Source organism: Astyanax mexicanus, chromosome 24, assembly GCF_023375975.1.
Source record: "Astyanax mexicanus isolate ESR-SI-001 chromosome 24, AstMex3_surface, whole genome shotgun sequence".
Lineage (NCBI taxonomy): Eukaryota > Metazoa > Chordata > Actinopteri > Characiformes > Acestrorhamphidae > Astyanax > Astyanax mexicanus.
In genome coordinates this window covers 33,566,255-33,594,019 of record NC_064431.1, presented here as the reverse complement: position 1 = coordinate 33,594,019, position 27,765 = coordinate 33,566,255, and the positions used below count along the sequence as shown (strand labels likewise).

Genomic DNA, 27,765 nt, shown 5'->3' with positions numbered 1-27,765 from the left:
ATATGCTAACATACAAACATGGTTAAGAGAGACAAAGCTTTGAAAAATTCCTGTTTCTCAAGAAAACACTTTGTCATGTTTCTCAAAACCATAAATCAAATATTAATTTTCTACTTGTTACTAACTAATAAATCAATAATGGCTTTGTAACAACTGAATAATAATGTAATAATATTAAGGTAAGTTGTATTTACACATTAATTAATAATTAATTGACCCTTTTGTACATGCTACTAAATAAAAATAAATCAGAAAATTGTAAAGGAAACAGATCAGTAACAAGTAAGTAATGACATGGTAATTACATAGTAACAATTCACATTTATTATTAATTATTTTCCTATTTTATAGTTGTTGCTAAATAACAAAACAGGGGTGGGTTTCCCAAAAAACGATCAATCTTAGGGAATAACGATCAAACTAACGAATGACGTAAGAACGTAACGAGCCAGTTCTGCGAGTGTTTCCCAAAGAGCTTCACAAAGTGAAAATTAACGAATTAAAAAAAAAAAAAACTTTGTTTTTGTCTTTGTTGACTCCTCCCCAAAAACAGAGCGCTCAGTTACACCACAAACATCCATTCAACACTGGCAAATATAGAGTATTTATTCACTATTTCACTGTGGAAAAAGGAAATAGGTTGTTGAATCACCATGTCAGTCAACTGCGGAGCTTCAAAAGTGGCCAGTAACAGTAGACAGCAATCAGGACAACTCGCTGCCTAACAGCAGATGTATTAATGTATTAATTATACAAATATATAAATTTGACATATTGCTATTGGATTATTGTTCAGCCCTTTGGATTACTGTCCAGCCCTAACTTCAGTGTATGTATAGTTACAAACTGGATTATATTTTAGCATATATTTTAAGTATATAAATAACGTGATTATCAGTTTTGTACTAAATGAACGAGGTTTTCAACTTCGGAGCTTCAAAAGTGGCCAGCAACAGTAATCAGGACAACTCGCTGTTTAACAGCAGATGTATTAATGTATTAATTATACAAATATATACATTTAACATACTGCTATTGGATTAATGTCCAGCCCTAACTTCAGTGTATGTATAGTTACAAACTGGATTATATCTTAGCAAATGCTCTAAATAAATATAATATGATTATCAGTTTTGTACTAAATGAACGAGGTTTTCAACTGCGGAGCTTCAAAAGTGGACAGCAACAGTGGACAGCAACCAGGAAAACTTGCTGGCTAACGGCAGATGTATTAATGCATTAATTACACAATTATTAGTTATACAAATAAATACAACAGTAATTTTTGTTTGGCTAACAGAAAGCTTTAGGATGATTTGGAGACTGTTATATGCTGTATATATGTTATATACTGTTTTATATGGTAAAAAAAAATTATCCAATCTGATCTGAGGATAGATATATGTTAAATACTTGCAATCAGATCTTCAAATGTTCCAAAATCTAGTAGAATGATTTTCTCCAACAAAAGCAGGATAAAATCTCTTTAATTCTCTTGCTTTTAAAAGAAACAATAAATTAGCATCAGTCCACACAGTGTATCTGTTTAGCACTACGCTCTTTAGCCCTGGTTGCTAATTCTGCAGAATGCTGACGTTTCTCTCGGTGTTTCTGCCCAGAAACTGCTGGACTGAGCAGTAGTGCACAGAGAGGCAGCGCTGCTGAAAAAAACGTATTGATTAATATAGCGGCGTATTGCTGGTGACACACTGTTTACTGCAGCTCTGAGTTCTGAACGGGTTCAGTAGCTCTAGTTTAATCAGAACACAGCGGTGCTGAGGGGGTTCAGAGCGAGATGACGGGAACACTGGATAAAATATGAGATCAGAATAAGATCCAGAGGTTAAACATATAAAATTAATTGACCTTCATACAGTGTTCCTACTGATTTCATCTCTGTTCCCATAGGAATACCATAACCCCACTGCTGCTACTGCTTTAGCTGGAGAACACAATTTCTGCACCAGGAGTAAAGCAGCATAAAGTTATCCAAAAGCAGTGTGTAAGACTGGTGGAGTTAAAACTGTGATTTAAAACCAACCAGGATTTTTAAATAAAGCTCTTTTCTGTAAATAAATGCTCTAAATGAGAATATTTGGGAGAAATGTTGTCTGTAGTTTATAGAATAAAACATACATTCACTTTGTTTAAAACAGGTAAAATATTTAATCTTTTTTTTAATAATCTGAATATTCTTAATAATTAAATATATATATATATATATATATTAGTCTCTTAAAGAGTGTAACTGCCTTATAATGCAATTATCTTAGCATTATATCATTAGCATAAAATGGTCTTAAAATTACAATAAATATTTTTACTACACTTATTATGGAAACAGTATAATAGTTATTATTTAAGCATTATTTTTATATTATCATCACACCGATTAAATTGTTGATAGAATGTTAGTAATATTTTTTATTGCAACTTATCCTGTGCAACAGAGGGAACTCCTGCGCTTCCCTTTTTGAGGCGGTCCTGATGAGTGCCAGTTTCATCATCATAACGTTTTGACAGTCTACTTTGCAGTGACTGTACTTGAAAATGCTTTCAAAGTTCTTAAAATGTACTTTCAGATTGACTTATCGTATTTTTTATCTTTATTTAGTTGAGTAGTTGTTTCTTCTCATAATCTGGATTATTAGAACATTACTCAAATATTCACTATTCACTGTATACCTGTAACTCTACCTCTTCACTACTTTACTTTAACTGATGCTCTCAAACTTTACATTAAGAGACAAGAAATTCAAGTAATTAACTCTTGATGAGTTCAGCACAGCTGTTAACTGAAAGCCTGAATTCCAGGAGACTCTACCTCATATAGCTGACTGAGAAAATCCAGCAGATAATATGAGTAATGTAAAATATAAAACATGTTCTGGTCTGTTTAACCCTTTGTTATTTACTAAATAAATTCCATATGTTCTTCTTTATTGTTTAGATGAATTTAGTAATAATCTACGATGCAGAACATCCTAAAAAACATCAGTAAAACAGTTTTAAGATCTATCCTTCACACACTGGCAGCTGGAGCCTCATGTCCTGCTTGTTCACAGCTGGAGGATCCAGTGCTTTTCCTCATTTCCCATCCCAGTGCATCCCGACACTTCAGCAGATTCAGCTCAGTATCTCTACAGCAAACTCACTCAGAGATACACACACACACACACACACACACACACACTTTCTAAAACACACACTAAAACTCAAACACTGGATACTGAAAAGTTCCGCAAAAAGCACAAACAAAAAAAACCCTGTATACATACAGCGAGAACTGGAACACTGGTTAATAGTGAAGGTAAGAGCTTTACCACTCGCACACAATGCACCATCAACTTTACACATGGATTAATTCTCCACCACAAACCTGAGTTTAGACCTGAACCCCATTGAGAATTTTTGGGATGTGCTTGGAGAAGACTTTGCTAAGTGCTACAAATCTCCTGAATCATAATCAATATAAATAAGATATCAGGGGGAAATTAGTGTGATTCTGTATAGAAATAAATGTTGTGACATTGAAAAAGCTTGTGAAAATGATGCTATACACTATGATCAGGAGAGTTCTGGTTTGAATCCTGATTATGCAGCTTGCCATCAGCTGCCGGAGTCCTGTGAGAGCACAGTTGGCAACTCCTAGGGTGATGTGGATCAGCAAAAGGCTGCGTCTGTGAGCTGCTGTATCAGAACCGAGTGGCTGTGCTTTCCTCTGAGTGTTAGCGCTGTGATGCTACTCGGCAAAAAGGTTCGAAAAGAGGCGGAGTCTGAGGGGATATAAAGCTGACTAGCAGCTGAACAGTCGGAACAAAAAAAAAAAATGGGCTAGTCTAGCTAAATTGGGGAGAAAAATGGGAGAAAATGTAAAATAGATCTTAACAAAAGCTAAGTAATATAAACTAAGGACTCCAAGTAGAGACTTGGACACACAAACCTGAGAAAAACACTTGGAAAAATGAATGGACTCAACCCAAACCACACCAGTACCAGCAACAACACCAGCAGCACCAGCAGCGATAGCGTGGAATTAGCATCCAGCTAACAGCTAACAGCAGAAGCGAACAGAACAGCAAACTTTTCCATTTACCCAAAAGAGGCCGATTTCCATTTGCGACAGGGGTAACTCCTCCGACTGGGCGGGATGATAAAGTTGGCTTGGTTATCTGTGACTTCGGGAGGCAAAGAAGCGTGCCGTCTTCGAAAGAGGGATGAAAAAAGAGAGAGAGAGAAAGATTTTCAGCTTACATCACCTTCTTTTCTCCATCAGCGCTTCTCTTCAAATACACAGAGTAAGCAGATTTGAGTTTATTAGCATCACTGAGAGACGGAGGATGGATTCAGCATCGGAGAATGGGAGTTAGATGCGGATGATGTACGAAGAGGAGTCGCGGAATAATTGTGGGAAAGAGAAGAATGAAGAATGAAGACGTTGAGTTATGAGAACTAATGAACTAATGTCATTATGTCAAGTATTATTTCAAATATTATTTATTAGTTATACCATGTTCACCATGTTCAAACACTTGCATTTAATATATAGGAATATAAGAAATATATCAAATATACAGCTGTGGAATAAAAATAAGAAAGCATTTAAAAATGATGAATTTCTTTGATTTTACCAAATTGAAAACCTCTGGAATATAATCAAGAGGAAGATGGATGATCACAAGCCATCAAACCACCAAACTGAACTGCTTGAATTTTTGCACCAGGAGTAAAGCAGCATAAAGTTATCCAAAAGCAGTGTGTAAGACTGGTGGAGGAGAACATGATGCCAAGATGCATGAAGAAAACTGTGATTAAAAACCAACCAGGGTTATTCCACCAAATATTGATTATTTCTGAACTCTTAAAACTTTATGAATATGAACTTGTTTTCTTTGCTCTAAATGCTAAATAAATGCTCTAAATGAGAATATATTTATTTGTAATTTGGGAGAAATGTTGTCTGTAGTTTATAGAATAAAACAACAATGTTCATTTTACTCAAATATAAACTTATAAATAGCAAAATCAGAGAAACTGATTCAGAAACTGAAGTGATCTCTTATTGTTTTTCCCCCAGAGCTGTATTTGATCATTATATGTGCATGTGGATTTTGTTTAATTTTTCAGCTTTCGTAGATTTTTTTATTTTTTTGGTCCCGCCCCATCAGTACGTTATTTATATGTTACTAAAAAATATCGGATGACTGGTTATTTAATTTTAAAAAGAATAATCAAAATAAAAGGTTAACTTTATTATTTTATTTAAAGAAAAAAAAAAGATTAAAAACAACAGGTATTACCTTTTATCGTCACAGTAGTTGCTATAGGTAAAAAAAAAAAAAAAAAAAAAAAAATATATATATATATATATATATATATATATATATATATATATATATATATATATATATATATATATATATATTTTTTTTTTTTTTTTTTTTTTTTTTTTTTTTACAAAAGTACTGCTTATTCAAAAGCCCTGTCCAGATGGGATTAGTTTCTATGTAAAATATTTTACACTTCTACTATAGAGTGATAAAACTCCGGACTGCAACTGAAAAAACAGGAGCACCAGTGAGTTTTTAGGCTTTAGGCTTTTTTTCGGTCATATGACATCTTCGCGGAGTTCAGTAGCTCCTTCATTTCCACTCGCTGTTGTGTTTTTGACGTGGATCTCCATGGAAACCGTGGCGCGCCCAAAGTGTACAGTAGTTACGGTGCGCGGCAGTGGACAAATAGCTGTTTTATTAAAGGCGAGGAGACGAAACTCAGAGATGTGCGTCCGGACGGGACTAAAATTACCGGAGGAGCACAGAGTTCAGAGAAAAACAGTAGATAATTCAGTAAGCCTGTAATTTACTCAGAGGATGTCTGATAAAAACACCTACATGATCGTTCTGGACGGGAATAAAATCACAGAGGATAAAAAAACCATAAAAGAGAGAAAATTACCCAGAACCCCCTGAGAAACTTGATTTAGAAGGAGTACAGAGCAAAAACAGGGCAAAAAAATTACATTTTAAAATCAAATTAAAAGAAGTCAAACAAAAATGACCTATCTAGTGTAGTATATATCATCATCAGCCACAGATAATATCAGTTTAGAGTAGATCTGCATTCACATCTCGATATGATCATACCTGAGCGATATGAAGGAAATTTAATGAAGGTGTCTGCTCAGGTTATTGTCTGTAGGATTAGATTTCTTCATGCTCCATCAGTCACTGATAAAAATTCAGAGACGCCACAGTGGGTTTAAAGCAGAGCAGTAAAATCTTAGTGTTTCATCACTGCTGCATCTGTTCTCTCAACTCTCTGCAGTAAAAGAGCTTTTTTATACGATCGAAATGAACCGTAACCTCCTAAGACACTCCTGAGACTTTAGCTTGGTGTGCATTTTTATTTTTTTCCTAGCTATTTGAGATTAGTAGGAGCATAAAAGTATAAAAAGTATACCTTGTCGGAAAACATACAGAGACAGTGGTTTAATTTAAACCTTATATATATTAACCCTGCTACTTGGGATCATAATCTTAGCCACAGACAGTAGATACAGATCCCTCCCTCAGATGAAGTCTGCTGGCTAATCCAGCTGTGTATTGCCCAAGCTTTGCTCGGTGTACATTTGTAATTTCTCCTGGCTATCTGGGATTAGAAGGACCTAACAAATAGGTAGGTACAGATCCCTCCCTCAGAAGAAGTCTGCTGGCTAATTCTGCTGTGTACTGTCTGAGCTTCTCAACCAGCAGACCGAAATAACGGATAATTCAGCTAACTGATTTAGTGGGTGGGGCTTTGGGTGGGGGTTGACGGATGGGGGTGGAGCCAGGGTGGTTCTGTTGATGTTTCTACAGTGTATACTACAATGGATACACTGCTATTACACGGATTGTTAATGTGTAATTATAGTTAAGATGTTTATTATACCGTATTTCAGATTATAAGGGGTACCATCAACAAATGTCTATTTTCTGGTTTATTTTTATACATTAGGCGCACCGGATTTATAATTATAATTTATTTATAATTATAAGGAGCTATGTGGGGTAACTAACTTAAGTAAAGCAAAGTTAATTAAACAAAACTGTAATTATATAAAAAAAAAAACATTTTCTTTTAAAGTTAAACGAGTGCTGGATGTTAATCTACACAGATTTCTCTCCTGAAAACTGTTTATTTAAAATATCACTTCAATTTATTTACAGTAAGCTTAGATTTACAGATTTACACTAAAGCTGGGTGCAGCAGCATTAGCATTAGCAGCTAACAGTAAATTCCACCCGACAGCGCTACACGAACACACAGTAAATACGCAGACTACAGTCTGATATACTCACCCTTTGAACAGTGAAAGAGCTAGCGCTTAGCACTGCAGTTAGCGGCTATTGCTAATGCTGTTCCAGCCTTGGTGCTGGAGAAACTTTACTGAACCTCCTGTATAACTCTGTACTTCAGAGTTTAGCGTGGTTTTACTGCTCCTTAATACCTGACTGATAGAATTCATACATAAGGAGCACCGGATTAAAAAGCGCATTGTTGATTTTAGGGAAAATAAAAGTATTTTTAGTGTGCTTTATAGTCCAAAAAATACAGTACAATTATTAAAGACGCTGATTATAATGTGGAACCCAAAAATAGGATTATATAAAAAAGTATAAAAACAAAACCTGTACTACTTCAGATATAAAGGTTACAAACACTCATTTCTGGCTGCAAAAGAGAATTAAACGTTTTAGTAAATTTATATTCTACTGCATTATGTGCCGTTTACGTCAGAGATCAACAGATGAAGGTCTACGCTGGTCTATCTCTGCCTGCATCGTTCAATTACCGCACAAAATTCCTCTAATCGAGAACACAGAACTCATATATATTCCAGATCTCCCTCTAATTCATCACCCTCTCCCAATGTGAGACCAATGGCAGAAGCTAATTGATAAAAATCCCTGAGCACACTTCTCCCAACCCACTTCTGCTCTCTGAATTATTCATCGCCGAATGCTAATATTTCTCTATTCAGAAGCTCAGTGTCAAGCACTTTGTGATTTAAATTATTTAGTTTTCAGCAGTTTGAAACCATTTCCAGCAGCCGTGAGCCTGAAGTGACGCTCTATATTATCTATAATGCTCTATACGACAGCAGTTCATGCCCTAGTTGAGAACTATAGCGCTACGCTAACGTGCACTAGGTCCGCCACGATAATTAACATCATTTTTAGACAACATTTTGTCTGGGAAATAACTAAAATACACAATATAACAACTTTGTCATTTTAGGACCATTTTAAAACAATGACAAAATAATAATTATAAAAAATAATAATATATTAACATTTTAATCCAATAACACGCTATATAATAAAGAGCAATACATTGCATTTTTAAGAGTATAATAAAAGAGGTTCAGAGTGGTCCAGCAGATTAAAGCAATGCCATCGTTAGGTCTGGCTGACCCACATGGCAACAGCACCTTTATTAAGCTCAGCTAATATAATAGTTTGTGATATCACTATTAAAATGGTTATAAATCATGATTCAAAAGTTTAAGAAAAGAGTAATAACCAGGTTCTACCTTTAAGAAACTATATATGCCTCTCTCTGGTGGAGACTGACAAGTTTTTGATGTGATGGGTGTGTCCTTAATAATTTCCTGAGTGTCCATTGGTCGTCAGAAACAAAATTGACTAATTCACTGGCTCATTCACATTAAATGCATACATATAATTAAAAGACTTATAAAAAACTTTTTGCATGCTTTTGTATTTCCGCTTGGGCCTCTGTAAGTATTATTCAGCAGACTTCTTCTGAGGGAGGGATCTGTAACTTTTCTACAGCAGCAAAACTGAGAGAGAGTGAGATGTAAGCTCTTTAAATACAATATTAGCCAGCAAACTTCTTCTGAGGGAGGGATCTGTATGTTCTCTGTGTGGCAAGACTGTGATAGTGTGAGATACAAGCTTTATAAATACAGTATTAGCCAGCAGACTTCTTCTGAGGGAGGGATCTGTACCTTCTCTCCATGGTAAGACAGAGAGAGAGTGAGATGTAAGCTCTATAAATACAATATTAGCCAGCAGACTTCTTCTGAGGGAGGGATCTGTACCTTCTCTCCGTGGCAAGACAGAGAGAGAGTGAGATGCAAGCTCTATAAATATTAGCCAGTAGACTTTTTCTGAGGGAGGGATCTGTACCTTCTCTCTGTGAACCCTTTTTTTATGATTATACTTGGATTTCTGCATAAATTGGTCATTAAAAATGTGTTCTGATCTTCATCTACGTCACAACAATAAACAACAACAAACAAACACTGCTTAAACTAAAACCAAACCAAATATATTATATATTTGCATGGTTTTATTGAACACAACACAGTTAACATTCTTTTTCTTGGAACTGTACGTTCACATAGTATACTATAAATCAGTAATGTAATTATTGTGACATGCATAACTTGCATATCTGCTGTAAAATGGAATCTTTTTGAGAAAAATTTAACCCTCACATGAATAAACTTCCCCTCTTTTTCTTCACACAGTCCTGCCATCCCATGATAACCCCGCTGCATTGTGGGTTAAGGCTTACTGAGCGCTGCAATAAGCTTCATGTTATCGTCCCAGAGCACGTTCTAAAATTACATAACCACAACCGCCGCACCGCCTCGCTCTAACAGCTCACAATATTTCTGAAGGCCTGGCGAGCGCTCAACACAACCCCGGCTTAGCGGCTTCAAAGACTAATTGAGGCTAAAACTGAGTGTAGCAGCTCCAGAAATGAGAACTGCAACTCCAGCCATTAATCAAAAACGCTGCTAGCGCTAACAGCTAGCTCCAAGCTCCACAATCAGAAACCGTATACTAACCATATACTCAACTCAATGAGGGGGCTGGAGGGGCTGGAGGAGGCGTCTCAGGATCAATATGAAAAGGCTTTTCATATAAAAAACCAATGTCTACCAATTTCTTTCTATGATACTTCTCTGATTTTGCTTTTTATAGGTTTATGTTTGAGTAAAATGAACATTGTTGTTTTATTCTATAAACTACAGACAACATTTCTCCCAAATTACAAATAAAAATATTCTCATTTAGAGCATTTATTTACAGAAAATGAGAAATGACTGAAATAACAAAAAAGATGCAGAACTTTCAGACCTCAAATAATGCAAAGAAAACAAGTTCATATTCATAAAGTTTTAAGAGTTCAGAAATAATCAATATTTGGTGGAATAACCCTGGTTTTTAATTTCATGCATCTTGGCATCATGTTCTCCTCCACCAGTCTTACACACTGCTTTTGGATAACTTTGGAAAATATGCATCTTCCTCTTGATTATATTCCAAAGGGTTTTCAATTTCATAAAAGCAAAGAAACACATCATCTTGAAGTGCTTTCTCGTGTTTTTCAAGAGCTGTATATGGTAACTTGCTCTTATAGCCTACAACACTGAGGCGCAGCAGTGACCCAGTTTATAAAAATTCAAATACATACTCAATGTAAAGTAAGCATTTGGGGTATGACTACACACTGACGGTAAGAGCTAAAAGCTAGCCCCAAGCCTCAGAAACCAAACAAAAACCATCAGGAACCACATATTTAACCATTACTGCAGAGAGGCAGGAAGAATCAATATAACAATCAATTTAACGTGCCTTTTTTGTCTGCAGCATTTGAAAATAGTTAACTTTTATACAAAAACAGTGTAACAATTTATTTCTATGAAGTTTGTACGCATAGCATGTTATCAATACATTCATAACGTATTATATAGCATGCATAATACCTTATAATGACAGTCACAAACTCGTCAGTTCCTATATAGTTACAATAAAGTAAACATTGTAGCACCAGGTCAACACCAGGCAACACAGAACAATAGTAACTTGCTCTTACAGCCTAGAACACTGACTAGTAACTTAGTTCATTAAATCAAATGCATACTCAAGATGAAGTAAGCGTTTGGGGTATGACTACACACTGACGGTAAGAGCTAAAAGCTAGCTCCAAGCCTCACAATCAGAAACCATACTAAACCATACTAACCTTCTCGTGATCAATACAATCAATCAATTTACATCTCTGGAAAAAAAACAAATAAGAGAGCACTTAAAAACGATGAGTTTCTTTGATTTTACCAAATTGAAAACCTCTGGAATATAATCAAGAGGAAGATGGATGATCACAAACCATCAAACCACCAAACTGAACTGCTTGAATTTTTGCACCAGGAGTAAAGCAGCATAAAGTTATCCAAAAGCAGTGTGTAAGACTGGTGGAGGAGGAGAACATGATGCCCAGATGCATGAAAAAAAAAACTGTGATTAAAAAACTATCAGGGTTATTCCACCAAATATTGATTATTTCTAAACTCTTAAATACTCTTTATGAATATGAACTTGTTTTTTTCTTTGCATTATTTGAGGCCTGAAAGCTCTGCATCTTTTTTTTTTTGTTATTTTAGCAATTTTTTTATCTCACTATAAATAGCAAAATCAGAGAAACTGATTCAGAAACTGAAGTGCTCTCTTCATTTTTTACAGAGCTGTATATTTTGGGCTAGTTTCAGCTTCTGATTGATTTTGGGCTGTATATTTTTGTTGGATCTGGCAACCCTGCCTGGTTGAGGATCTGGTGAACTGAAGGCGGTGATGGTGATGGTGATTAAAGGGCAGATAGGTCTCGCTCACGTGTGGTCTGTAATCCCGCCGGTCTCTCGCCGTATTCTTTAAGCGCTTTGTTTTTCGATAAATCTGCCGCAGGTGATTTCTTTTGATGTAAGCCCCGCCCCCTCGTCCGTCTGTCCCTGGACGCCGGTTCGAGCCCTCAGGTCAAGAGGGGTGAAAGCCCCTGAAAGCTGCTGGTAAATTCTCATTAGCTCCGGGTCTCCCGCCTCCATCAGCCGGCATTGATTTATGGGAGCTCTCCAGCACCGGTGCTCCACAGCTCAGGAAGAAAAAGTGCCCACAAAATAATAACTATAATACGTTAAAGAAAAGAGAAATCCCTCCTGTTATTTTCTGCAGCTGCAGCCGCACTTATTGATCACACGGCCGCCGCCTGTGGCTCAGAACTGGATCACGTCCAGGACCTCCATATTTCCTCCAGCCTCGTGTTAAACTCAGAGACCACTTCAGTTTCTGAATCAGTTTCTCTGATTTTACTATTTATAGGTTTATATTTGAGTAAAACGTAAAAATAAAACAGTTTATTTTATTCTATAAACTACAGACAACATCTCTCAAATTCCAAATAAAAATAAAAATATTATAGTCATTTATTATAGAGCATTTATTATTTATTTATTTGCAGAAAATAATGAGAAATGGCTAAAATAACAAACTAAAAAAAAGATGCAGAGCTTTCATACACCTTAAAATAATGCAAAGAAAAAACAAGTTCATATTCATAAAGAGTTTTAAGAGTTTAGAAATGATTCTAATATTTGGTGGAATAACCCTGGTTGGTTTTTAATCACAGTTTTAATTTCATGCATCTTGGCATCATGTTCTCCTCCTCCACCAGTCTTACACACTGCTTTTGGATAACTTTATGCTGCTTTACTCCTGGACTCACTCGCTCACTTGTTGGCACTCGCTCACTCTCGAAAGTACACATTCGCTCTTGCTACCTCATACACACATTTGCACGCTCACACTTTACCTTCACAGCTAAAATATTGATATAGCTTGTGATACGTTATCAATACATGGCGTCAAATCTCAAAAAAATTAATTGAAACATACACAAGTGCTCTAAACTGTGTACAGAGAATATTAGAGGTATTATGGGATGGATTATCACAGGAGGAACATATTTGTGCGTTTTCTGCTCTTCTAATAAAAAGAGGGGGTCGTCTATTTCAGCATTGTGATGTGACCTTAAGCACAACACCACTATCACAAGAATAAGAGAGATGATTAATTAGTTGGTTAATTAGTAATTATTTAATTAGTACGTGACTTTTGTACTTTTCCCGTCATTACGATAGCAAAGACACACTGATCTAAATCCCACTGATCTTCTGTGGAGAGACGTGAAAACTGTTCACAGACCAACGCTCTCCATCCAACCTGACTGATCTTCAGCTGATTTATAAAGAAGAATGGAGGAAAAATCTCTAAAGAGCTGAAATTGAAGCAAAAGGTGGATCTACTAAGCATTGATATGGGGGGCTGAATACTTTTGCACGCCACACTTTTAGATTTTTATTTTAAAAACCATGTACACTTTTCGTTTCACTTTTAAATTGTGTGCTACTTTGAGTTGGTCCATCACTTAAAATCTCGATAAAACACATTTAAAGAGGCACTAAAGCCCTAAACCATATTTTTTTCCATTAATAGCTGAAATGTGTTCCTTTTTTTAAGCAACTAAACATTCCAGTCCTGTTTTTATTATTTTTAAAAACATTTCCAAACCTTTAAAAACATTTTTTTTTTTTAACCCTAATAGGGGAGGATGATGTTTGATGATGATGCTCACAACATGCAAATCCGTCAATCAATAATACCACCCCAATCAGCTATACCTTCTGCCCCACCCCTAAACCCATACATCACCCAGTGCACCTTCCAAACTAAAGGATGTCTTCTATTTCAGCATAATGATGTGATGTCATCACAAGAATAAGAGTGATAATATTAAAAAATAATACACGCTTGTATTTCTGTTCACGGATACGGACGGGTTAAAGAAGAATCTTAATCCAAATCAGGCAGCCAATATATACAGAATATATACAGAACAGTAACACAGCTATACAGAATATATACAGAACAGTAACACAGTTATACAGGATTCAGGTCTGTATGAAGATTAGTGATAAGAGTTACGCTGCTCAGAGATGTAAGGATGAGATTAAAACAGAAACGGAACTAAAACTCTATTAAACTAATGGCCAACATGTAGTGCAGCAGCAGTGAGTCTCTGTAGTGTAGCTGTAGTGAAACGTGCAACACTCTGTTTAATGAATTCTACACTTTATTGAGCCGCTCTGTACAGTGGGATGTGTGTGTGTGTGTGTGGAGTGTGTGTGTGTGGAGTGTGTGATCAGCCCGGCATCGGGGGGGGGGGGGGTGTTATTTATAGAGAGTGCTGGTTAAGTTCAATGCTGCTCAATAATTAATGCTGCTCTGTAGCCGAGCTGGGTAATAAAACCGGCCTGAAACAACAGCAATTTACTGCCTGTTACTGAGACTTTACACCACACTGACCCACACAAGATAAACACACAACTACTACTACTACACAGACAAAATACACAACTACACACACACACACACACACACTCTCTAATCAGTCAGTTACTGCAGTGAAGAATCAGCTGGTCAATAATATCAGACAGTGTGGAGAAGCTGGAGTTTAATCAGCACCAGCTAAAACTTTTATTTCCAATAATGAGACAGAATTCCACTTTTAAAACCCCGAAAATCAATTTCCTCCCTCCCTCCCGCACTCAGAATGTAGGTTCAGTGCTGTTGGAGAGGGTGACGCATTCACTCATACACTCAATCCTTCTCCTCCTTATGCAATCCCTTATTAATCCTTCACTCATTCAATCCCTCTTTTATTTATACACTCAATCCCTCATTCATTCATGTACCCAAACCCACACTCACTCAATCATTCAATCCTTTATTCATTTATACACTCAATCCCTCATTCATTCATGTACTCAAACCCACACTCACTCAATCATTCAATCCTTTATTCATTTATACACTCAATCCCTCATTCATTCATGTACTCAAACCCACACTCACTCAATCATTCAATCCTTTATTCATTTATACACTCAATCCCTCACTCACTCACTCACTTCTTCACTCAATCCCTCTCATTCAATCCCCTACTCCTTTAATCCCTTACTCACTCAATCCCTCATTCACTCAATCCCCAATTCATTCACTCCTCACACCCTCAACCCTTCACTCCCTCAATTCTTTAACTACTCTCTTCCTCAAAGCCTCACTCAATCCCTTACTCCCTCAATCCCTCGCTTCCTCAATGCCTCTCTCCCTCAACTCCTCACCTATTCTCTTCCTCAATCCCTCACTCAATCAATCACTCAATCCCTCACTGCCTCACTGAACATAAACAGTAGAAACACACATTAGTAGTGTAGATTTTACACAGAATTTCCAAAGAAATCAAAGAAATTAAAGCTAAATGATCACTGAGAGACTCTCAGCTTCTCCTTCTGATTCCGTCAGATCAGCATCTCAGCTGCTGCACTGCATATCACATATCTCCATAACACACACACACACACACACACACTGCAAACACACACACACTATACACACAATACACACACACACACACACACTCTTACTTCCTCTTCCTACACCAGAATCAGCTCATGTGCAGCAGAAGCCAGTGGCCTTCTGCACTTAACCTTGGTGCTGGATGAGTAGAACAGAACGCTGCGTCAGCAAACATTTAACTAACACACACACACACACACACACACTATACACACACACACACACACACGAGGAGGTAGGTGTAAAGTGAGTGCATGAGAAGAGAGAGATTATAAAATGAATGACTAATGTCTCCAGATGCACACAGCTGGTAGAGACAAACCCCAACAAGGATCTAGTTAGTACTGATATAGGGGGGCTGAATACTTTTGCACTTCACATTTTTTAGATTTTTATTTTGAAAACCATTTATAGTTTTCGGTTTGGTGTTTCATTGTAGTTTGGTACGTGGATACTCACAATATGCAAATTAGCCAATCACTAATCCCACCCCCTGCTGATGACATCCAATCATCCTAAACCCAAACATCACCCAGTGCCCCTCTCAAACTATTCCTCTCATGTTTTTAGCATTTTTAGCATTTTTAAAATTTGAGCTGAAAATGGAGTCAGCTAAAATCAGGGGGTTTAGTCACCTTTTTAATTTCCTTCAGCTTCTAAAAGTAAGTTTGTTTCCACTTCTTAAATATACTTAATCTTAAATATGGTGGTGCTTAAACACGTATACCATCTGCATCTCACTACCGCTATCAGAAACACCCTGCTCAATCAGCCCAATCCAATTAGCTCTCTCTCGTGCTCCACCCCTAAACCCATACATCATCCAGTGTCTCTCTCAAACTAATCCTCCCATTGTTTTTTGCATTAGCATTTTTCAAATTTGAGCTGAAAATGAAGTCAACTAAAATCATGGGGCTTTATTTACTTTTTTTTTTAGGTTTGTAGTTTTAAGGTGACCAACATAGCTTCTAAAATAGCTTTTAGAAGCCAAAAAAAATAACAAATGTTTTTAAGACTTTGTGAGCTACTTCACTTCTAGCCTGAAGAGTTTCTGAGCTGTAATTCTTCAGAGCGCAACCCGAGAAAAACAAAGCCTTAATCAGGAGTGAGAGCAGGTATATATATCACCAGGTCCAGGTGAAATTCCAGAAACATTCAGACGGGTGAAAAAATTGCGAAAGTCGCCGGGTGCAGGTTTTATGTGAGTGCGGAAATATGCCTCTCTCTCGCAGTTCCTGAAAGGTGTCGGCCGTGAGCGATGCTTTTTCATCAGGCCTGCCCTTGCTTGTGCTCTCGCACTCTCACACTCTCGCGCCGCTCCACTGCGATCTGTTTCTAGTTTATAGCCGCCCTTAAAAAAACGAGAAACCCAAACCCAACGGCTCCCAACTTTTAACTGCCCTCAACAAAACAACCCAACCATTCTTCATCTGAGAAGCACTGAGACACCCAGCTTCACACGTCCTCTATTAATCACACGTTACAGCAGGAGGTACTGGAAATAAACTGGCATAAATGCATACTATTAGTTAAAACTGTTACTGTGTTTTTAGAAATCAATACAGCATCACAAATCAAAATATTGTGACACTTTCTTATATTGATATTTAATTACCCCTACCAAAAAAGTCACACCAATACAGAAATAAAACAAGCTAAAGCACCTGAAATTCACTCCTTCACTTAAGGCAGGGGTGTCCAAACTACGGCCCGCGGGACATTTGTGGCCCGTTTCCTTTTTGGAGCGGCCCGCGAGGTATTTTAGAAATAGAATGAAAGTTGGCCCGCTGTTAAGCAGGTTTTTATAATGTGAGATTCAAAGTTTGAACGCTAGGTGTCATAAACCGGCCAAAGAGTCTAAAAGCGGAGAGAGTGCGCACTTTTAGCGCAGAAAAACGGGCCAAAGAGTCTAAAAGCGGAGAGAGTGTGCACTTTTAGCGCAGAAAAACGGGCCAAAGAGTCTAAAAGTTGCTGTAATTAAGGAGTTTAATATTAAGAGACATCATGAAATTAAACATCAATTTGAAAAATCTTAGTTTACACAACGCTGTCAAAGATAAAGATAGTCAGTCAAGTAAAATGGTGTAAATGAAGTAATCAGGAAAAAGTATTATTTAAAGTGGTATATTTCATTATTTGTATTATCACAGAGTCTGTGGCCCGTGACTTCAAATATATTTCTCCTTCAGGCCCCCAACAAAAAAAGTTTGGACACTACCCTGTCCTAAGGTAAAGCAGAAAAGTCAAATAAGCAGCTTGTGAAAACCTACAAAAAAAGAGAATTACTTCTGTAGCACTTAAGGTGGAATAGGAAAAAAGAGAAAGTTAATCGAGTGCTGGGTGTTAATCTAGATTTCTCTCTTGAAAAGTGTTTATTTGGTGAGTAAAGCACTTCTATTTATTTACAGTAAGCTTATATTTCCAGATTTACACTAAGGCTGGGTGCAGCAGCATTAGCATTAGCAGCTAACAGTGAACGCCACCCTACAGCCCTACACTGAGGAACCCTGTGTGTTCTGCTAACCCAGGGCAATATCAGCTAGCGGTTCGTCTCACGTAGCTTGTTTTAACACGGTAAACACGCAAACTACAGTCCAATATACTCACCTCTGAACGGTGAATAAACGAGTGTTTAGCATGCTTAGCGCATTTAGTGGGTAACGCTAATACTGCTCCTAAATGCTAGCTGGAATTAGCAGCAGGCTACAGGCTGAGATACTCACCTCTAAACGGTGATAGAACTAGCGCTTAGCACGGTTAACGATTAATGCCAATGCTGCTGCAGCAGTGCTAGTCGTTGTTAGCAGCAGACTACAGACAGATAATGCTCACCTCTGAACGGTGAAAGAGCTAGAGCTTAGCACTGCAGGTAGCGGCTAATGCTAAAATGCTGCTCCAGCCTTAGTGCTGGAGAAACTTCACTGAAAACGTATAACCCTTATAACTCTGTACTTCAGTGGAGTGTCTTTACTGCTCCTTAATACCGATAAAATTCAGTATATTTATAAGGAGCACCAGATAAGACGCACTGATGATTTTAGGTAAAATTAAAGAATTTTAAGTGCACCTTATACTGCGAAAAATACGGAAATCGGTCCGGCTCTACATAACTCTGACAAACCCTCCATTTTTCCTTCCTTTTCTTTCTTCTTTTATTATTAATTTGAGAAGCTGAATAATGCGCATGTTTCAATTTGCATAAACCTGACCTACTTAAAATAAAGCAATTTGAACAAAAAAAATAGAAAAAAAAAATATATATATATATATATATTTATAAATATATAAATGAAATTGTCCAAGGACTACATAACGCCACCTTGAAAAGCAAAGCAGTACACACTGCAGATATCTGTTATTGGAACAGTGTGTCCTAATACCTCTTTTAAACACACACACACACACACACACACACTCACACACTCACGTTAACAATGCACTTACAACGTAACGTCCTTCACAACAGCCAGTTCTTTCCAGTCTTTTTCAGCGTGTCCCTCAAAATTCATCAAACTCTACAGTCCTGCAGATAAATGATGAACAGAAAGATACAGGACGGGAAGAGAACTGATATCAGGATTAAACTGACAACTTCCATCTATCACATCTCACATCAAAGACCGTCTGAATGGAGCTTTAAGTGGAGATAACAGAGATAGAGGGAGATTTGCATCTGCCTATACACACACACACACACACACACCACACACCACACACACACTAACTACAGTACACTACAGTACAGTGATTTAATTTACAGAAATTAATTCATTTTCATTTTTGATGCATGACGTAAAACATGGATTAAACTTAAAGCTCACCTTCCGCGAAAATCCGATTTTTCTTGTTTTTTGTGGAATACAGTAGGTCTCTCCGAGTTGAATGTGTACACCTGCACATTAAACTGTTTTGCAGCCCCCATTGTCTGCAGGAGCTAAGCAAAGAAATCCCCCCTCCCCCCCTCCGAAAAACGGGTGAATTTTGAATTATCTTTCTGCCTACGTAGGCAGAAACTCACAGACCAGCCCACCTTGGCTCGAGAAACTCCCAGAGGCGGAGCTGAAGCGACGCAACATCACCGCTCATCAGTTAGGAGGTGGGAGGCAGTGAGCGGCAGAGCGGTGGAGGGGCGTCGCAGTGCTCCTAGCCAATCAGAGGAGAGATATTTGCATTCTGTTTGCATGTATGAATATTCATGAGCAAAGCTGGAATCCGGTCATTTTGGACACACCCCTAAAACAGTCCATTAAAAAAGAGCTATACAGAGACACCTGAGCACTTTTTTTTTACAAAAACGGCTCACATGTCATTCATTCATACTAGAGACCACATCTAGACATTTTAAAATGAAAGAAAAAACGACGGAAGGTGAGCTTTAACTAAACTAAGGTTTCTGCCTCATTACTCCACATGGTGGCGCTATATAATCAAATGAATAGGGTTAATAAACCTGCAATGAAGGATATCGGTTGACAAAATTGTGTAAAAACGACCAAAATAATAATAATATTCTATAATTCCTTGTATTTGATTATTTAGGAGTATTTTGAGTATTTTATCCTCTTCAGTAACTCAGATGCTGTGAAGCCAATTCATAACAACACTGTCATTTAATTAGTTTGTACACATATTGTCACCGTCCTATAAAAAAACAATTTTTAGTTTATTATTATTATTATTATTATTATTATTATTATTATTATTATTATTATTATTATTATTATTATTATATTTTGAACATACTACTTGTTCGTTGCATTGTGTTAAAATTTCTTGATGAATGGACAAAATAGACATTTTCTAAAATAACCTAAAAAAAAAAAATAATAAAAAAAACTTTTTATATTGACTTCAATTAGAAATCAATTTCTTTTTCTCTCTCCTGAAAAGTTGCTGTTTTGGACATATTGATTTTTTGTTGTTGTTGTTGGATACAGACGATATATTAAGTAACATTATATAAGAATGAACTAAAATATTCAATTTATTTACAAACATAAATTTAAAAATAGGAAGCCTGTGTTTAACATGTATTATATACAACATTGACCTTTTTATTTTGCAAACCATCCCTAAAGAGGATGCTAAGCTAAAATCTAAAAATTAAAGCTAAGCTACGGTTTCATTGGATGGTCCATGGTCTATTTTCATGAAAAGTACAACAAAACTAGAAAATACATGATGTTTACAGTTTTTTAATTCATTTAAAAATGTCTAGTTGTGTCTCTAGTATGATTGAATGCTATGTGAGCTGTGTGTGATCTATGTGCTCCGGTGATCCAGTACAACACTGCTTTAGTCTGGTGGAGGAGTGGGCAGAGAGAAACTATAGGATTTCATCTCTCGTTAATGAATATTCTGAATATTCAAAATAGACATTTTTACACTAATAAAAGTCTTTGCAATGTTATATGTTACTTTACAACATGTGTAATAATGCCCTGCTAAGTGCATTTCAGCCACTGACCTAGTCTTAGATTCTCTGTAAAACACCAAATCCACCGGAGATCCTATTTAAACCTATAGTTACTTACACACAGAGGTGGGTAGTCCAGGTCCAGAAAGTAAAAATCCACCTCGGGCTGAGTTTTGTTGGCTGAGCCGCACCAGAGCCGCCCAGGCAGTTGGAACAAACAAAACCCTGAGGTGGATTTTTACTTTTAAAAAGTAAGTTTTAGTGTAAACAGAACTGTTCTAAACATCTAAACACCTACCTATCTCAATTATACTTGGCTGGTGGTGTTTTTCCTCCATAGACTAATTCTAACCATTTGTTTCTTAGCTCTGAATTACTGGGTAAAGTATATAAACACTGATGTGTTATTCGCACGAATAAAACAGGAATGAACTGCATGCTGTTCCTAGCGCTGTTAGTTATCTCCTATCTGACGAGACGGCGTCGCCGCCCGGCTTCAGCTCTGTCTGTGGGCGGTCCCGAGCCGAGGTGGGCGGGGTCATGAATACTAATTCACGGGTTGATGTAGACACGGTGCTTTTCCTGATCGACTCGTTTTTTTTCTGAATATTTTCTATTTTATTTTACTAGCTGCTGCAGAACAATGAGGAAGGGTTTGAGGAAGAGTTTTATCATGTGCAGCATCATAAACAACTCTGTAGAGAGACCTGCTGTATTTCAGAATACAAAACAACAAGAAAAAGAGGATTTTAGCAGAGGGAGAGCTTTAAGCTTAGCTGAGTAGTTGGTTCACATTGTGTAACTATGTAAAAGTCTAGGCTTGAGCTCTCCACATGTTTATTAGGGACACTAATGACTTTAATTCAACATCTAAACCAGGCTTCATCCCCCCACCTATAAATATTTAATACAAATCACACTACCACACACCAACACACACCAATACCAATCCACTTTTTTCACACTAGTGCTGTGCGATATGACGATAAATATAGTTTCATCAATTATTCATGCAAATATATAAAGTAGGCTATGATGAAATGTATTGGCAAAAAAAGCAAAAAAAAAAAAAGCTTCATAATGTGTTTTTTTGCGACGTGACGCTGCTTTACGTTATTTGACGGACACTTTAAAAAATGTTAATAGAGTTTATTTTGATAACTCAATTTAAATTCCATGTATAGTTTTAAAAAAATGAGCTACTGCATCTACCTCATCTGTTTTCATTTGATGATATATATATATATATATATATACACACACATACATATATACATATATATATACATACATATACATATATATATATGCACTAAAAGGTAGTAATTCTCATTTGTGAAAGTTGGGTTTAATGTCACTTTGAAATAAAGATGGGAAAAAGTAAGCAATGATATTATTTTGTCATATTTTTCGAAGAATAACTGAAAACATACTCAAATGTGGTATATCATCATATATATCGTTATTGTGAGATAAAAAATTCCATATCGTGATTAATGATTTTTCCCATATCGCCCAGCACTAATCCACACTCTTCATCTCCAGACTCTCCAGATTCCAGAGCAGCGCTGTGGAGGGTAATCCACTCATTCAGCTACAATAAAACATCTGCTCACAAGGGCACCAATCGTTGGGAGCCGCTGACCTGCTCCTGGTGAACATCTTTCACCGTGATCAACGGCCTCCCGCCTCAACCTTGATGGAAATAAGTGTCCACCATATCAAACTGAAGTGTCAGGGAGACGGATAGCTCCCACATCTTTCTTTCGGGCTTCAGTACGGAGCAGTAATCTGACAGAGCTCTCTGATGATGAAGAGATCTGCAGGTTGAGACGTTACGCTTACCGTCTGTAAAACTGTCCTAAAACATGTATTTTCCAGCCAATACTAATACCATTTCTAATATAAAAAACATACAAAATATAAGAGAATTCAGATAAAGAGGCGTTGAGCAATGAAGTACAAATACTTCAATACTTCACTTGTTACTCAAGTGAAAAAAAAAAAGTTGTGCAGAAATCTATATATATATAAAATTTACTGGAGAAACTTATTTTTTACTTCTTACATTTTAAAAATAGGCTTGTTTTAACCTCATATAAAATATCAGTTCACCCAGCACTGTGTCTATTGAGTTCATTCCACTTGACGGATAAGAGAAAACACATACCACTGAAAATCCACTCCGGGTTTTCCGAGTTGCCTACAGCAAATTACAGCATGTGAGTAATGTTCAGCTTTTGATAAAACCTTATTTATTAGTTTTTCCACTTAAAATTAACGCTTCTTTACTTTAGGTAACAGTAGGCTGTTCTTAAAATGACAGGGCATTCAGAAAAGTAAAAGTAAAACGCATCCATAAAGTCAATGTTGGTGATAAAATGTGTCGGAATTATTAAATTATCTCAGGCATAGCAGTGGGTTTAGAAACAGATATGAATATATAGGCTAGTTAAATGCTTCTACATTGATCAATGAAACTGATGCTCAACAACATGTTAAAAATACCAAAAAAATGCAGAAAATGGCATCTAATTCATTAAAAAATATTTTAAAAAGTGGTATTGAAATCCCAGCATGGTATTGAGAGCCCAGGTTCCCTTACGAAAAGTGTTAGAGAGCTACACAATGATGCTACAATCCTTTTTGATCCATTTTAGCTGATTCAACCCTACATAATTGAACTTCAATGACACACAAAAAAAGCTTTGTTTATCGTATTTTTCGCACTATAAGGCGCAACAGATAAGGTACATTATTCTACACTAGTAAGGAACAGGGGTGTCGCCATGTTTTCCTTCTAATTCAGCAGGTCTTGCTGTTGGGTGGCGAGACCTGTAAAGCTAAGCTAAGCTAAGTAAAGTAAATAAAACTGTAATTCTTTAAAAGAAAATGTTCTTTTAAAGCTAAACGAGAGCTGGATGTTAATCTACACAGATTTCTCTCCTGAAAACTGTTTATTTGGGTGAGAAAACCGCTTCCATTTACTTACAGTAAGCTTAGATTTCCAGATTTCCAATAAGGATAGGTGCAGCAGCATTAGCATTAGCAGCTAACAGTAAATGCTGCCTGATAGCTCTACACTGAGGAACTCTGAAGTTTCCTATAAGCCAGAGCGATATTAGTGAAAGGTTTGCTTGTTTAAACACGGTAAACACACAGACTACAGTCTGATATACTCACCTCAGAGCTAGAGCTTAGTGCAGTTAGCGGCTAATGCTAATGCTGCTCCACTCTGGGTGCTGGAGAACTAAACTGAAACTCCTGTATAACTCTGTACTCCAGCGTTCAGAGTGGCTCTACTGCTCCTTAATACCTGACTGATAGAATTCATACATAAGAAACACTGGATTATAAAGAGCTCTGATAATTTTTGGGAAAATTAAAGGATTTTGAGTTTGCGTTACAGTGTGAAAAAAAAAAGATCCTGTCTGATGCATTCTAGCTGACTCAACCCTACATAATTGAACTTCAATGACACACAAAAGCTTTATTTACTGTATTTTTCACACTATAAGGCAAACTATGCATTATGAGACACTAGTAAGGAACAGGGGTGTCGTCAATTAAGCAGATCTCACAAATTAAAGGATTTTAAGTGCGCCCTATACTGAGAAAAAAAACACAGTACATTTTATCCATTGCCATGACACTACAAACATTTCTTTCTGTCTATAATAAAGCTTCACAAACTCCAGCGAGAGACAGACGGATGTCAGTGTGTCAGTTATGTTACAGGACATTATAAAGCAGCTGTAAAGTGTTTCAGTTCACTATAAAAGCGTCTAATCTGCAGTACAATTCACTTTCTCTCTGTAAAAACCCATCAAAAACACATCGTTTCCTCCAAGGTCACAGCCTCCAGAAGAACAACACACACTGCAGATACACAGATACACAGATATGAACACGTACGTTCCAGCAGTCTTGAGCAGAGACGTGTCTTCTGGAATGATATGAGTCAGAGCTGGAGATGATCGTGCTTTAATGGCGGCTAAAGCCAATCGATATGGCGACTGACGAGAGAGAAGATCAATAATCTGTACGTACCTGACATTCGTCACTCGCAAGGATTCACCCTCAATCCTGCAAAACAAGAGAAAAGAGAAAAGACAGTAAGTATCAGTTAATGTCTTTTTCTGCTCTATTTTTATACATATGGCACATTTTAACAGACACAATTCAGCAGGTCTTGCTGGTGGGTGGTGGTGGAGGGGTAGCTAACTAAGTTTAGTAAAGCTACGCTAAATAAATAAATTCGTTTAAAGTTAAACGAGTGCTGGATGTTAATCTACGCAGATTTCTCTCCTGAAATCTGTTTAATAGCATTAGCATTAGCAGATAACTGCTCCAGCAGTGCTAGCCGGAGTTAGAAGCAGGCTACAGGCCGATAATACTCACCTCTGAACGTGAAAATAGCGAGCGTGATTAGCGGGTAATGCTAATGCTGCTCCAGCAGTGCTAGCTGGGGTTAGGAGCAGTAAAATTAGGTGTTTAACAACCTAGTAAAAATACAAAAGAATGCATTTTAGCTGGTCATCCGAAGAAAAAAAAAAAAGTAGTACACTGAACCACTACTGCTATCTGCCCCCAATATCATTATAAACTATAAATGATCCAGTAATACATACATAATACTATTTCATACTAATATAATAAAATATTTTACATCACAGAATAGTTTGTTTATAGTTTGTTGTGTTTGGCTCGATAATGCACAAAAAATAATAATAATAATAATAATTTTCTGGCTTGTTTTGGCTACTGCGCTTGCGCAGATCTCCAAATTGAGGGGAGCTTTCTCCGATAGTACACTGAACCTCTACTGCTTTCTGCTCATTAATGCACAAAAAGTAATGGTTGTTCTGGCTGCTGCACTTGCGCAGATCTCCACAATAAAGAGGGCTTTCACCTCTAGCACCCTGAAGCTCTACCACCATTCGCTCAACTAGCAAGCTGATCTTTTTATTTATCTGTAAACAGACGCAACGTTGAGTGTTAGAAGAACTGCAAGTCAACTTTCAACCATCCAGCATCCCAACTTCTCAGATTGGTGCCCCTGACGCCGTTATAAACGATATATGGTAACAGGAACACTGGATCTCACTGGATTTCACTGGATTTCAGGCTCTGATCTGCCGGTTCTTTACCCCCCCACATCTGTTTGTGGCGCTGAGCGGTGAGGAGCTCGGGGAGAGTGTGATGGAGAGCTGTAATATTCAGACCAGCGGCAGCTGCTCCAACACTCCCGTACTTCAGGCCTCTGAAGACTCAGACCCTGTTCAATAATTCAGGAGAATATGTACCTGAGGGACGGCGCTCTGTCAGGACTCGGCAGCTCTCTGTGAGCCCTGACCACAGGACGCCCAGAGGCTCGCTGTCCTGAAGAAGCTGCTGAAGCTTTCAAAGCTTTGTCTTTGTAAAAGAGAGACAGGAGGCTCCTGGATCTTCTGAACGGGAGATGACTGAGCGTTATGTTCCTATAGAAACCTTTAGGCGTAGAGTCGTGAAGGAACAGCAGATTTTGATGGCGGCGGTACGAAGCTCTGCAGACTCAAAGCTCTGCTGTTCACACGGAAAAATACAGGCTGTTTTTTTTACTGTGCTAAAAAAAAAAAAGAAAGTGACATATTTCATATTTTTAACAAATGTACCATATTGGTACTTATGGCAGTGTGGGCAGTGTGCTCGAGTCCTGCTGGAAAATGAAATCTGCATATCCGCATTTCCATAAAAGTTGTCAAAAGTGTGGAAAATCACTTTTATGGAGGTGCGACTTTTTATTTTTGTTAATATTAGATGTTAATATTAGATATTTAATGTTAGATGTGTAGTATTTTTTTTTTGTACCTTAAACTTCTTTTACTCTATGTACATCATTATTGTAAGTCGTTTTGGAGAAAAGTGCCAAATTCTATCTCTATCTCTCTATCTCTCTATCTCTCTATCTATCTATCTATCTATCTATCTATCTATCTATCTCTCTCTCTCTCTCTCTCTCTCTCTCTCTATCTATCTCTCTATATCTCTATCTATCTATCTCTCTCTCTCTCTCTCTATCTCTCTATCTATCTCTCTCTCTATCTATCTCTCTCTCTCTCTCTCTCTCTCTCTCTCTCTCTCTCTCTATCTATCTCTCTATCTATCTCTCTATCTATCTCTCTATCTATCTATCTCTCTATCTATCTATCTCTCTATCTATCTCTCTATCTATCTCTCTCTCTCTATCTCTCTATCTATCTCTATCTATCTCTCTATCTATCTCTCTCTCTCTATCTCTCTATCTATCTCTATCTCTCTATCTATCTCTATCTATCTCTCTATCTATCTCTCTATCTATCTATCTCTCTATCTATCTCTCTCTATCTATCTCTCTCTCTATCTATCTATCTCTCTCTCTCTCTATCTCTCTATCTCTCTATCTCTCTATCTAAAATTCAGCCCAACCCATAAACTGTAATTATGAGCCTGAGCCCGATTTAAACCCCACATTTTTATAAATAAAATACAGGTGCATCTCAATAAATTATAATATCAATGAAAAAAAAAGGTACTTTATTTCAGTAATTCAGATCAAAATGTGAAACTCTTGATATATTATATAGATGTATTAAACACAGAGTGATCTATTTTAGGAGGTTATTTTTTATTGTTGATAAATATTGTTGATTATGGCTTACAGCCAATAAAAAAAAAGCTTTTTATTTTTTAGTTAATATTATTATTTTTATTTTAAATAAGCATCTCAAAAATGTGAATATCATTGAAAAAAGTTACTTATTTCAGTAATCAATTTAAATGTGAAACTAGATGTATAGATGTATTAAACACAGAGTGATCTATTTTAAGCCTTTATTTTGCCTTTTATTGTTGACTATTATTATGATTTTGATTTTTGTTGTAGGGTTAACAGCTAATGAAAACCCAAAAATCAGTGTCTCAGAAAATTAGAATATTATATTATAAGTACCAATTGGTAGTTTTGGTACACAGTGTGGGCAGTGTGCCAAGTCCTGCTGGAAAATGAAATCTGCATCTCTATAAAAGTTAAAAGTCAGCAGAGGGAAGCATAAAGTGCTGTAA

At 36.9% G+C, this 27,765-nt stretch overlaps 1 protein-coding gene across 4 annotated transcripts in view; it reads right to left on the bottom strand.

Annotated features, from left to right (window-relative positions):
* iqsec1b (IQ motif and Sec7 domain ArfGEF 1b) overlaps positions 1-27,765 on the bottom strand; it is a 333,817-nt gene that overhangs the window by 240,813 nt on the left and 65,239 nt on the right. For 3 of the 4 annotated variants that reach the window (XM_022682469.2, XM_049471805.1, XM_049471804.1), the window contains exons 2-3: positions 24,733-24,768; positions 4,097-4,204 (exon numbers count right to left, since the gene is read on the bottom strand). In XM_022682469.2, the coding sequence (XP_022538190.2) occupies positions 4,097-4,204; positions 24,733-24,768 (144 nt within the window). The remainder of the gene's footprint in view (positions 1-4,096; positions 4,205-24,732; positions 24,769-27,765) is intronic. The other variant, XM_049471800.1, reaches the window with a different exon arrangement.